Source organism: Alligator mississippiensis, chromosome 3, assembly GCF_030867095.1.
Source record: "Alligator mississippiensis isolate rAllMis1 chromosome 3, rAllMis1, whole genome shotgun sequence".
In the NCBI taxonomy this organism is placed as follows: domain Eukaryota; kingdom Metazoa; phylum Chordata; order Crocodylia; family Alligatoridae; genus Alligator; species Alligator mississippiensis.
In genome coordinates, this window is record NC_081826.1 from 37,293,586 (window position 1) to 37,307,324 (window position 13,739).

Here is a 13,739-nt window from a genome sequence, read left to right on the forward strand (position 1 = left end):
GGGTCATCTTAAATTCAGAGTCATTTTGGATTCAGGTAAGTATGGTAGTTGCTGAAGAAGAGTTTCAAACTATTTGATTCCAGGGCACCAAAAGCTGTCAGAGGGAAAGGGATGTTTGCACTTTATGGAATAATAGCTTTATGTTTGTTAAAATGCAACATTGATAAATGATAGTTAGAGAAGGGAAACAATTTTCTGCAGCCAAGTTACGTATTAATCGTTCTTCTGTGTTGCACTTCAGAAATGTCAGCAGAGATTATGAATTCCTTCAATGGTAGTTGTTCTCACTATAACTTTTAATGCACCTGTTGTTTACTGAGGATGCCATCAGTTGTGATCTTCATAGTATTTTACTACTAATCCAGTTGGGTCTTTTAAGATTAGTATTGAACATTTTGAACAAAAAATGTTACGTGTTGTCTTTCCACTACACTTGCTTTTGAGATTATACTAGAACTCCTGCACTTTTGTGCAGATGTTCTATGTAAATGCCTTTGCACCTCTCAATTTATAGATTTAAATGTGTAGCCATAATGCCTTGGGCTATTTGCTTTTTAAATCTCAGAAGTGAAGCAGGCTGAAGGCTAGTCAGTGCCTGATCTGCATGGGAGATTTCCAGGCTCACTCAGGACATTGGAAAAGCAGTGCTGGTAGCATGTTTTTTGGGGGTTTTGCAATAACCCTGCATGGTGTTAGTGGCTACCATTCACTGAGAGGTGGTGTTGTTGTTTGAGGCACAACACATTCAGATCATTTGCAGACACTGAAAATTGTAAGCTGTTTTTCCAGTGTTATGTGTGGAAATGCTGCAGCTTCCTCAGATGGAAGATGCAATATGAATGCAAAGTTCTTTTCTAATCCTAGCGAACTGCATCTTGCCTTGCCCCCGTTAGGCAGTAAAATATTTTCCCCCTTGTACCAGAACTTGAAATGCAGAAGCCAAAGACCTCTAAGAAATCCAGAACTGAATCTTGTCCATATCACAGACCATCTCTCCTTCTCTCGGGAGGAGCAAGTAGTATAGGCCTGATGTCCTGCCTGCTTTGGGTGATTGAAACTGTAGCAACAATTTAATTAGGATATCCTATCCAGTTAATGTCTGGAAGTAGTGACATGTCTGTGCTTGTGTACCGTATTATTACTCCTCAGTTGTGGTTGCTGTATTAGGAAGTGTCACCTGAATGCACAGTAAGAAAATACTTTTAGGTGAGATGTTGCTCTGACCAGGTGTTGCTTCAAATAGGCATTGACTGTTTTTCCTGTTACCTTGTGTAGTGTGTATGTGGCTGCATTGCAGGGATGTGTTAATGGGGATGATTAGTGTGATTTGCTGTCTGCATGTTTTTGTTGCAACAAACAGCACATCTGGACCATGTCTAACTACAAGTGTGTTGTATTCAACAGGGGAGAGAGTGGTTGCCTTTGCTGCAGTGGAAGGAATCTTCTTCTCAGGATCTTTTGCTGCCATATTTTGGCTGAAGAAGAGAGGCTTGATGCCTGGACTGACTTTCTCCAATGAGCTCATTAGCAGAGATGAGGTAATACATAGAGCATTACACATGTTCTGAGCTTGTTAAGTGCCATAATGTGGCACCAGAAAGTGAATCGCCAGGCCAGAGGGGAGCAGCAGAATTTTACCTGTATGGTGTCCCCTTTTCGTGCTGTGCTATTGCCCTTGTATGCCTCAAGTGGAGCCCTGCAGTCCTACGGATTAACTGTAGACAGAGGCCCACCTCTGACTGCAGGGATAGAAGGAAGCTGGGGAGGAGAGTGGCAAGTGCCAAAGAGAAAGGGGAGAGGAAGGGAAGAAATCATTTAAGCAGGTAAGGGGAGTACATGCCCAGGAGGGAAAGGGAATCCAGCAGTGACATGGAATGAGTTACTAACTATGGCGAAGCTCTTTTGTTGCTGTTAGGGTTGGAGGGGCAGGGAGAAAGCAAAGGTCTTATTTCTGTGATACTCATCCTGTGCATCACAGTGGCTCTAGAGCTGGTCTGCATCCTGACTAGAGGAGAGGCAGTACATCCTGGCTAGAGGAGAGGTGGTGGTTCCCCTGCCTCTCCCAACTCTGTCACACATCTATGGCATCCCCTCCACACTTTTAGCTTCTTCATAGGGTTTTAGTCATATCTTTTATGTGTAGTGTGGTGACACCACAGGAGAGGCATGTCCTCTGCACAGATGGGCATCCTTCCTTCTACCATAGGCCTAGGAAGCATGGTAATCCTGGAGTCCGGTTGGATATAATGACTCTAGGCTGCGGAAGGAGTGAGATCCTGTGTAGAAGAAAGCCCTTTCCAAACTATATTTAAAAGACATGCTTCCCCCATTCTGTGCATGGGGCCAGGAAGCTGCTGCTGTGCTTTGGGCTTTGCGTCTCGAGCTGCAGCAGGGCTTGGGGCACAAAGCCCAATGCACAGTGGCAGCTGCCTGGCTCCAGACACAGATTGGGGGGGAGCACATGCCCCCCAGGCCTCCATTGGGGCTCAGAGTGCAAAGCCCAATGCGCAGCAATAACCACCTGACCCCACGCACAGATTGGGGGGACCATGTGCCCCCAAGCCTCTGTTGGGGTGCGTGGAGCGGTGGGAGCCTGCCCTGCACACCTGGACGAGGCGCCTGGGCTCTGACCCTCGCCCAGCCTGGGCTGGGCCCCCTCACCCCTGCCCCACCCCCTCCCTCATTGCGGGGGGCCCCAATCTGGCCCTCCCCTGCACCAGACTGACCTGCTGGGTGGGGTGTGGGGAGGGAGCACAGTAGATTCTGGATTGCCCTTTACTTCAAAAAGTGATCTTCACCTTAAAAGGGTTGGAGACCGCTGCACTAGGTGGTGGCAGTTACATGGTTAAGGGGAATTAAAGTGCCAATGTGTTCCCCAACAAGAATACTTGACATCCCAGGTAAAGCTGTTCAGCTACAACAGTGGTTCTCAGCCTTTTCAGACTTGAGGGGGACCCCCTGTGCATATGCTATCTCTTAATTTTCACTTAAGTAATAGATCAATTTTTCTGTTCCAAAAACTCAGAAAGACCATAGCAAGTCAGAATGCTTTTGACACTATGGATTCCTATTTGAAATCTCTGGGCTTACCTTGTGAATAATGATGTTTGTAAACTTAATGGTGCTAAGTAGGGGTGCATGGATAAAGATTTTTTGGGCCACTACCGGTGGCCAATTATTAATGAACCGTATCGGCCGAAACCAATCTGATTACTGATATGCAGCCCAGCAGCTTGGAGAACAGCGTCCAGCTGGTAAATCTGGGGGGGCAGAGAGGCAGATCAAGGCCCCCACGGCGAGGGAGGGAGTGGGGCAGGGGCAGGTGCTGCCCAGCCATGGCAGGACATGGTGCAGGACGGAGCCTTGAGTGGCATATTTGGTGGGGGGGGGGAGGTGAGGCATGCAGCTCTGGCCACTGTGCACCCTCGGGGGCAGGGGGAGGGGTGCCCTTGGATCTATGTGCGAGGAAAGGGCAGGCTGCCTTTGCAGACTGGGGTCGGGGGCAGCACCAGGCTCTTTCTGGCAGGGGAGGGCTGGGTATAGCCCCCCCCCCCCCCCCGAACCCCTCCTCCCAGCGCCACCACTGCCTGTCCAGTGCCATCCCAGCCTGTAACAGCAGCCTATCTTTGCCCCGTGCAGAGATCCAGGGGGTGGGGCACATGCCCCCCATACTTCCCCCGGGGGTGCGCATAGCAGCTGGAACTGCCACCCCCCGCCCCACCCTGCCCCACCCTGGCTGGGCAGCGACTACTCCAGCCCCATTCCCTCCCTCACCATAGGGTCTACGATCTGCCCCCCTTCCCTTCCCTTCCCTCCCTTCCCTCCAACAGACTTACCAGCCAGACGCTGCTCTCCAAGCTGCTGGGCTGCACTCCTGGCTCTATGCATGCTGCGGCTGTGCACATGAACATCGCATTTATCGATGACATTATCAGCCAAAAAAGACAATTGCCAATAATGTCAATTTTCCTTTTATCGGTGCCAATACAATATGGACTGATGTATCGGTGCACCTCTAGTACTAACATTTTGTGGAACTCTTGAAAGGATCTCAAGGCACCCCAGGGTGCTGGGGCACCTTGGCTGAGAATCACTGAGCTACACCCAGCTTCAAAGGGAAAGAAAGAATGAGAGAAGCAAAATCCCAGTTCACTGTGAACAGAAGAAACTTTATTCCCTGCCAGCATCTCTTGTATTGAATACACCAGTCAGTGTTGTGACATGCACCTTTCCCTCCTTCTCATTCTCTTCTCACCATCCTTTGGAACACTCCCTGGAAATTGGTGTCTGCTCCCCTTGGATGTGGCCTGCCTGCAAGACACACCACAGTTCATGGTGCTACTAGAAAATGATATGTAATAAAAATCTGAAGGATTTTCTGATTTTCTCCTCTGCCAGAATACCTGCATTGCAATACTTGAACCAATTAGAGTTGGCCTGAGAATGGAAAGAACTCCCTCATAAGGAAATAGCCACTAATGCCCAGTTACTTTAACTTAGAAGAAGACATTTCACATGATAAAAGGCTGAAGGTGTCTACTGAAGAACATAATATAAATAGAAAATTAAGCAAGGGTCAGACCAACCTACAGGCAGCTTTCATGGTTTGTCAAGTTATAAAATATACAGTGTACCACCAAACAGCTTCTAGTCTTTTCTCTTACTAGGTGTCATCACATCTGTTTCTGCAGGGAAAACCTGTACTTGGTTGTTCAGCCAATATTTTATGGAAAATTTATTTCAAATTAATGTGATGTAGGATGTTCCAAATGTAGTAGGTCCAACTGAGGTGCTCCTCAACACTGAAAAAATAGTTAACCTGTTCAATTTAGAGTGACCTAATTTGAACAAAGTGTGTTTTTTTATTGTAGTAAAAGTACTGTGCACAAAACATATTTTTACAACAGGAGCAACAGAAAACCAGGAATTAAAATCCTGTATAGAAAACCACGCTCTGGGTTGTTTTGTAATGTATATAATTAAATTGGGGTGGGGCAAAATACAGCCTGTGGGCTGGACCTAGCCCATCGAGGGGCTTTGTCCGGCCTACAGCAAGTCCCTTGGTCCCACCTGGTCCAGGTGCTGCCCAGCTATAGAGTGCCCTGCTGCTCCCTGGGCATGCAGCGGGGCTGGGGCAGCTCTGCAGCTGGATTGCCTTTGTAGGCAGCCCAGGTTTCAACGGCTTCTTCTGGCTACCACCACTGCTGGCCTCAGTCCTGTGGGGACCCGCATGCACAGGTCTGACCCGGTGTGCCCTGTACCTGCTCCAGACTCGCCTGTTGGGCTGAGCAGCAGGGGTGGCTGCCAGGCAGAAACTGTTGCTCAGCGTAGGGGAAAAGTGGCTCCTTCCCGTAGCTGCTGCCAGGCAGTTCTTGCTGCAGTTGCCCAGAGCCTGCACCACGCCAGGCTGCTCTGTGTCTCTGCTGTTGTCGCTGCTGCCTCTGGGCTACCCAGTGGGGTAGCAGTGACAGTACAGAGCAGCCACAGGGCAGCAGTGAGGATGGCAGAGATGCAGAGCTGTCTGGTATGGTGTGGGCTCTGGGTGGCTGCAACAAGAACTGCCTGGCAGCAGTGAGGGGGAAGGGCCACTTTTTCCCCATGCTGAGCAACAGTTTATGCGCAGCAGCCACCGCTGCTGGTCAGCCCAGACAGGCGAGTCCAGAGCAGGCGCAGAGTGTGCTGGGTCAGGGCTGCATGTGTTGGTCCCTGCTGGTACTGCAGGGCAGGGGCCAGGGGCAGCAGCAACCAGAAGGAGCTGCCACCACCGGGGCTGCGTAAAAAGACAATCCAGCCATGGAGCCACCATAGTCTCTCAGTGTGCCCAGGGAGTGGCAGGATCTGCCATGGCTTGCCAGTGCAGAGCAGGCACAGGGAGGGCTGGGGCTGTGCGCTGTTGGCAGTGGCTGAGAGGTGCCACAGGGTGCATCAGCTCAGGCTGTTGCAGGGCAGGGGCAAGTGCTGACTGGCTCAAGGGGGTGCATGAAGGGGGCTCCCATGCACAGGCCACCATACCCTGAAACCCTCCCCCACAGCCACACCCTCCCTCACACACAACCACACATCCCACAAACACTGCATCCACACACACCCTCTGCCATACCCCCCCAAAAAATTGCACACTCCCCCACATGTACCCATTCACCTCTGGGGGGAGCCCTGCTCACTGCTACGTGCACACACCCCATCACACACATGCAGCCACACACCTCCCCAGCCACCTTCCCCCTCCACACATCCCGCAGCCCCCTACAAGCCCCATACCCATCCACATAAACACCCAAACATCCTCACAACCCCCCCATACCCACTCACCCACATCCGCACATACCCCTACACCCCACATATACACACATCCACACACCCACAGCCCCCCACAAACCCGATCCCCACCCACCTAACCACACCCATCCATTCCCCCCACATCCCTCCACCCCCAATATACAAGAGTAAGACTTAATTCTGAGCTATTATGCAGTCACCTCTATCTACTCAACACAAACGCACACACAAAAATCAAGACAAAAATATTTTTTTTTAAATAAAATATGTTATCATGAACATTTAATTTTTAGTATATAATTTGTTGTCCCCCCTCCCCCCGAGTTCCAAGATGGCAAACCCCGTTCCCAAAAGGAGTACTTCCAGGGGAAAGGAGAGGGACTTCTGCCAGCAAAGGTCAGGGGTTAGGGGCAGGACTTCTGGTCCTAAGATGGTGACTGGTTGGAGCAGTTTTCAAGGGGTTGGGCCAGCCCTGAGGCCTTCAACAGCTAACCAAAACTTGTTAAGCAGCCTTCCAGCTGAAATAATTGCCCATCCCTGATTTAAATTGTGGGCAACACCAAATGGAGCATTATTGTAGAGAGACTCTTCACCCATTTCCTTTCAAGATACAGCTTCACACTTAAAAAATAACTCCCCAAGCCCTATTTAAATGTCAGCTAAGAGAACCCTGTAATTGCCACAATTAATCAGCCTAGTCCAGTGTCATCTTTAGCAAACAGGTCTGTGACAACTGAATCAAAGGAATAGGCAAGAAGCCTTACAGCAGGCAGTGAAGAAGCAAACTTTCTCAAGGAACTCTGCTTCTTTACTCCCATTCAGCCATGAGAGCCTTATGCTCTGAGCATGAGGATTTTTTAAACCCTCCTAAAACTCTTGGTGGTTTGATTTATTTTAATCCTTGCTATTGGATAGTCTCATGATGCATATTCTATCCAATCTTTTAAAATTTTATTGCTGTTAAATTCTTGGTGGTTACCTGGTTTCCAATAGGGAAGTACCTTCATGAAGGAAACATTACTTATTAGTTACTAAAGAAATTAAAACTGAAAATCAGACACACATTTGCAAGAGCATTCCAGTGGTTAATCAGCTTCAAACTGCAAAGAGAAGTGGTGGATTCTCCATCTTGATAATGTCACATCAAGACTGGATGCCTTTCCGAATGTTACTTTTAAACCAGATGCGAGTTGTGGGGCTCAACCTGAGGTTTCTGTGAAATCCCTGTGCTTTGAACGACGTTAGACTGGGTGACTGGATGGTTTTTTCTGGCTTTAAACTCTTCACATATATGAATTTTGGGCAGTGAGTTCTGTAGGCTAACAGCCTATTGTGTTTGATTGCTGTAAATCTGATATTGGTAATGAGCTTGTTTTTGTTAAACTAGCCTCTTCCTCTGGAAGTTCTCTGAGCAAAAGAGAGGAGGAAAATCTGCCAATTAAACACACTCATGCAGTGCATCACAGAATCATGAGTGTACCCCACTTAAATTTACAGGTGCATACTTTTAATGTGTCTGATGTTAATGTAGGTCTGCAAAGGTTTTGTTAATAGGAGTGTAGAACCAAACTTGGTTTTATACCATATCAAAAACCTGGTTTAATATAGTATCCTTCATAGTAAAGGTATATCTCAAAATATTTAAGTATGCATAAGGTGGAGAGAGTTGCATGCCTTTTCTTTCTCTCAGAAAGACATTTTGCAGTGGCTTTTAAATATTGTTTATGTTTTTGCCCAGTTAACAGTAATACCCTTTAATGGTATGATAAATGCAAGTGTCAACTGCACCATAAGGCAGGAAGTTAGAAAGCTTAAAACCTGCAAGAGAGATGGTTATCAGTGCAATTATTAACAAATTGCAAGGCAAAGGAAGAACTAATTTTTTTAATTCTTTTACTATTCCAGGGTCTCCATTGTGACTTTGCATGCCTAATGTTCCACTATTTAGTGAACAGGCCTTTAGAAGAGAGGGTCAAGGAGATCATTGTTAATGCAGTTGAAATTGAGCAGGTAAGACTGGGCAAAGCAATGGCATGGAGAGCAAGAACATTTTCACATGCCAAGACCCGACAGTAGCATTATTAGAATTGCAAAAAAATGACAGGCTACAATTATGGACCAGTGATCAGTTCTAGCAGCTTTCCCCTGCCACTCTTAATACCCCTTCTTGCCACTCAAATTAAAGGGCAAAGGAAATTCTTGTCAGGACTAGTCAGGTGATGATGAGTTACCTGCAAATGCTTGGGTCATATGCTGGTCAAGGAAGGGGTGGTTTTGTTCTAGTTCCTGTTGCTGTCCAGTTACTGTTGCTTTGGCAGTATGTTTGTGTACCAATGTACTTCATTTCGGTAGCAGTTTAATATTACTCTTATAGACTCCCTTTGTGCTGTGATTTTACCTGGTACTCTTTTTTGGAAAATTAAAAGTGCCCTTGCCCCTCTTAATTGTACTGACAGGTGCTGCTCTAATGGCTTAACTGTTGGTGGGTAGTCCCCACATTGACACAACCAGTTGACTGTAAGATTATGCTTCATTCCATAATGGATACATCAGGCTTCTAAGCCTATTTAGTTTTGCGTTCTGACCTACAGGGTCTGATCCAATTCTTAGTGAACTGGATGGCAAGTTTTTTTGATCAACCTTATTGATCCATCATGGGCTTACTGTCCCATAATGAAAACATCTGTGAAGATGCTGTCTCTTTACATAAAATGTGTGAAGAAAATTTAGGCAAGTGCGAGGAGCTAATGAAAACAAGAGAGACTAGCTGAGTTTTCAGTGTTGCAGGTTATTTGAGTGGTAAACAGCCTTGGAGTCTGATTTAATAGGAGCATTGCAAATTGAATTACCATTGATGAGTGTTATTTTCCTTCTTAAGTTGCATTGTCCCTTCTCTAAATGTCACCATTGTATTTTAATTTCCAGGAGTTTTTAACAGAGGCTTTACCAGTAGGTCTGATTGGAATGAATTGCACATTGATGAAACAATACATTGAATTTGTGGCAGACCGATTACTTGTAGAACTTGGCTTCTCAAAGGTGAGAAACTAGAGAGAAATGGCATGTCTGGGTATACTGGGTGTCTGGGATGTTGCTGTGTGCATGGGGGTCAGTCGCATTTAATGCTGTAGAGTCATGCTTTCAGCTGTTTATCAGAAAAAAACAATGTTAGTATTTAATTTTTTAAACAAGTAAGGGCAATTTCAGCTTTTTTTCTGGCTGTTGTTTCCCTACAGCTACTATATGGATTTTAAACTAGGAATGGTATGTTGTATTCAGATGTACCAGAACAACATGGATATACTCTAAGTAGAACTAGGATTTTTTTGTTAATATCTTTGTGGATCCAAGCATTTATATTAATTGCATGAGGATAACTAAGTCTTCTGGTGACCCAAGAGTAAACCGTTTGCTGTGATAGTGATTACCTTAGGGGAATTTGGGCATTCTTTAAAGTAACAAAAAATGAACAGGAGAGAAATAAGTTGGTGGTGGTTGTTTAGAGATGAGTTATGCTACATGTACACTGGTGCGAATAATGTCCGGTAGAAAATCATTCATTAATATACCTTGTCTGTAAATGGTATGTATATGTACAGGTACTCCTCACTTAATGTTGTCCTGATTAACGTTGTTTCATCATTACATCGCTGATCTATTAGAGAACATACTCGTTTAAAGTCGTGCAGTGTTTGGTTACAACATTGTTTGGCCACCAGAAAAACAGAGTAATCAATGGATTTTACCTTTTACCAGAGGCAAACGTGGATTTCTCATTTTACAAGAGAAACCTGCAGATTTTACTGTTTTGCAGTGAGCTCCATGCAGGCTGGCAGAGTTTCAGCCTGCAGGGAACTGGGAGGGAGCAGGAGGAAGATGGTGAGACAGGGGTGGCACGTGCATAGACATTCATGTGGCCCCAGGCAGCCTACAGAACAATTCCAGCAGCTAAGTGGGAGGGAGTGGGGGATTGAGGCCCCTGTAGGGAGGGAGCTGGGCAGGGCTGGAGCTGCTACCTGACCCCAAGCCTCAGCCAGGTGGGGCTTGGGCCCCGCAGCTGCAATGTGCTGCGGGGCCCCAGTGGGGAGCAGAATGGGACCGCGGGTGGCTTGTTGGGGGGAGAGGGAGGGCCAGCTCCCTGCTGCCTTGCATGTTCCTGTGGGGCAGGGAGGACCCACACCACCAGATCTGTGCATGAGGCAGGCTGCAGGCACAGGCTTCCACCGTGCGACTGCTGCAGCTCTGCAGGCACAACCCAGTGCGGCTGGGGACAGTGGGGCTACACAGGGATCTCCTTGCTGCTCTAAGCTCCCCACCTTCCCCCCCAGCTGTCCTGGCAATGCGCCCTGTGTGCCTACCACTGCTTTGAGGGGTGCAGCCCTATGTCGCTGCTCTCACTGCAGCCCCACACGCAGGAGGCACATTGTCAGGGCAACACGGGGCGAGCAGTGTTGAGGAGATCCCCACTTGGCTCCTCTTCTCCCTGCTGTGCTTGGTCACGGGGAGGGGAAGCAAGGCAGCAAGGAACAGTGGCGAGCAGCTTCTTGGCATGGGCCTGCTGTTCCCCGCTGCCCTGCTTCCCTTCCCTGCGACCCAGCACAGCCGGGAGTAGAGGAGCCGTATGGGAATCTTCTTGCTGCTGCTCGCCCCATGCTGCCCTGGTGATGCACCTCTTGCACACGGGGCTGCAGTAAGGGCACCAGTGTATGGCTGCGCCCCTCAAAGCAGTGGCAGGCGCAGGGGGTGCATCACCCGGGCAGTGGCGGGGGAACTTGCAGCAGCGAGGTGATCCCCATATGGCACCGCTGTCCCCAGCCACTCTGAGTTGTGTCTGCAGGGCTGCAGAGGCCTCGAGGCAGGGAAGCAGGGTGGGAACCCACAGCCTGTGCCTGCCCTGCATACAGATCTGGGGGTCAAGGGTCACCCTTGTCCCCTGGGAGTGTGTACGGCAGCGGGGAGCCACCCTGTCTGAGGCCGCAGCATGGGGGATTAAGGGTAGAGGACTGTAGACCCAGGTATATAATGCCTTTTGTCTGGCGAAAAATATTTCCCTGGAATCTAACTCCCCCTATTTACATTAATTTTTATGGGGAAATTGGATTAGCTTAACATGGTTTCACTTAGTCGCATTTTTCAAGAATGTAACTACAACATTAAACAAGGAGTAGCTGTATATCCCTGGTATATATGATATACATGCTGTTTTAATGGGTTAAAAGTTAAGTTTATTGCATGGCCTTCCTCAAGTGAATGCTGTATGCACATTAACAAGTTCGCTTGGGTTTCATTTGATATCTTGTGCTTCCTTCATGAGTGCCAGTAGCAAGGGTTGGTGGGGTGAGGAGAGAGAAACCAACCTGAGAAGTTAGTAAATTCTGGCTTTACTCCTACCAAGAGTGGGAGGAGCTCTAATTGGCTGCTTTGCAGATTATTCGCTGAGGAGGTTGTATATGCATTGTCATTTTGTGAATTCCAGAATAACAAAATTTGCTTTCCCTAGTTCTTTTACGCAGAAAACCCTTTTGATTTCATGGAGAATATTTCACTGGAAGGAAAGACCAACTTCTTTGAGAAGCGGGTTTCAGAGTATCAGCGCTTTGCTGTAATGGCAGAGACAACAGACAACGTGTTCACTTTGGATGCAGATTTTTAATATCTCTTCAGGGAGAGCATCTGAACAAACGGACAATGACTTTGCTTCCCTGTCCCCATCTCATTTCTTGTGATGATTTCTGTATTTCTTATCCCAAAGTTGGCGTTGAGTCTTCTGGAATGGTTTTGTGTTTCCTACGTCTATAAAGTTTATAAATTTACATTTGAACACGCTGTAATTTCCCTGAACAACATGTGTATAATCTGTAGAGTAAATGTATTTTCTTTGTTTCATGAAATGTCCTTTTTAAAACTTACCTAGCTTTTTAAAGAGATGCTCTTTATAAGGAGCCTGCTTGATTCCTGGGTAAAAAACTGAACAGCCTTTCCATTTTTCAAAAATTGACAACCTTTTTTGAGGGGCTGCAAAAGTGCTTTACAAGAATAGCTAAACTAAGGCAAGGATGCAGCTTACTACGCTTCACATTACAGTTTTAATCTTAAACCCAACTGAGGTAATACCCTATTTTAATATGCTCCATTTTGATGAGTGGTTTAAAAATGTAAACTATGAATCTAGATCCGTAGTCCTTCCTGTTGTTTTGCTTCAAAATAATTTAATCAATGAGAGAGTTTGGGAAGAGGTATGTGTTTAGTACATTACGAAGTATGATCTTTGGTAAGAAAATTTATTTAATTTCCTCATTAACTTGGGATCTAGGTTAAAAGAGCTTTCTGACTTGAGGTGGAAACCTGGTCTACCCATGACAGCAATAAGCATTCTGGGACACACAGCCTTCATATAAGACATATTTTGAAGATGATATAAGTTGGGTGGCTTGGTACTTGAAAGGTAAGTAAGTAAAAAGACAGTGGAGAAGAATGTATGCTCCAGTGTTAAAATGGTAACCTACTTCTGTGTTCAGTGCAAATGCTGCTACTCGTTTGAGTGCCTTAAGAGTAAGCAGATTTACAGCGGCAGTAATCATTGATTGTTTTGGGGTTATAACCAACACCAGAAATGGAAATACTGAATCCGCCTCTTCTTTGTTGTGTTCCTCTACTGGGTATTCAGTTTTCTTCTGTAATGTTTTATAACATTACTGGGCATGGCATGTCTTTTGGTTTTTTCACCCTTGACCTACCACAGAAATAATACTTTAACCCTTCCTATTGATACCTCCAATGTTGTGCTGGTAGGTATCTTCAGAATAACTTGTTTAGGTGAAACATTGAAACAATAGAATTTTCAGTATATAGATGGGAAAAAAAGTATACTTTCAACTATCAGTCCCTGTCCAGTGATTGCTGCATAAGCACTGCTGGTGATCTGTAGTATAATGTAGTGCGTGTGTGTGTATATGTACATATGCTTGTCTGTATATTTTAGTTGTTTATATTAAAGATAATTACTTATCCAATACAAGAGAAAACTGAAGGATAACTTTGAAATGTCACTTTGTAATATTTGATGTGGAAGAAATAACAGCAATAGTTTAATTTCACTCCATGGATTTAGCTTTTGGGTGGATTTTTGTGTTCACTCTTTTGCAAATAGATGGCTTCATTTTCCTGAGGGGTGCTCTATTTTGGAGAATAAAATATAAGAGCTGTTCGTTTAGCACTTTATAAAATTGCTTTTATATTTTTTGATTCCTGTTGTTCCAAAGCTGCAAGCATTTGAGTTGATTGGCAGAGAAGGCACATCAGTAGCTCAGGCAGACTGTGCTTTCACTGGAAGGTTGGGCATAGCCGTCACTGTCAGTGACAAAGCAGTTACCATCTGACTTGTGTGAAATCAGTCATGTCAGTCTAGTTCCTGGTGAACAAATGTCCTCATCACAAAAACTGACAACATAATTGTGAGC

At 46.1% G+C, this 13,739-nt stretch overlaps 1 protein-coding gene across 1 annotated transcript in view; it reads left to right on the forward strand.

Moving 5' to 3' along the window:
- Positions 1 to 13,495, forward strand: part of RRM2B (ribonucleotide reductase regulatory TP53 inducible subunit M2B) — a 30,097-nt gene extending 16,602 nt beyond the window's left edge. The window contains exons 6-9 of the mRNA XM_006277330.4: positions 1,405 to 1,538; positions 8,185 to 8,289; positions 9,205 to 9,318; positions 11,780 to 13,495. Coding sequence (XP_006277392.2) covers positions 1,405 to 1,538; positions 8,185 to 8,289; positions 9,205 to 9,318; positions 11,780 to 11,932 — 506 coding nt within the window. The 3' untranslated portion in view covers positions 11,933 to 13,495. The remainder of the gene's footprint in view (positions 1 to 1,404; positions 1,539 to 8,184; positions 8,290 to 9,204; positions 9,319 to 11,779) is intronic.
- Positions 13,496 to 13,739: the final 244 nt, after the last annotated feature.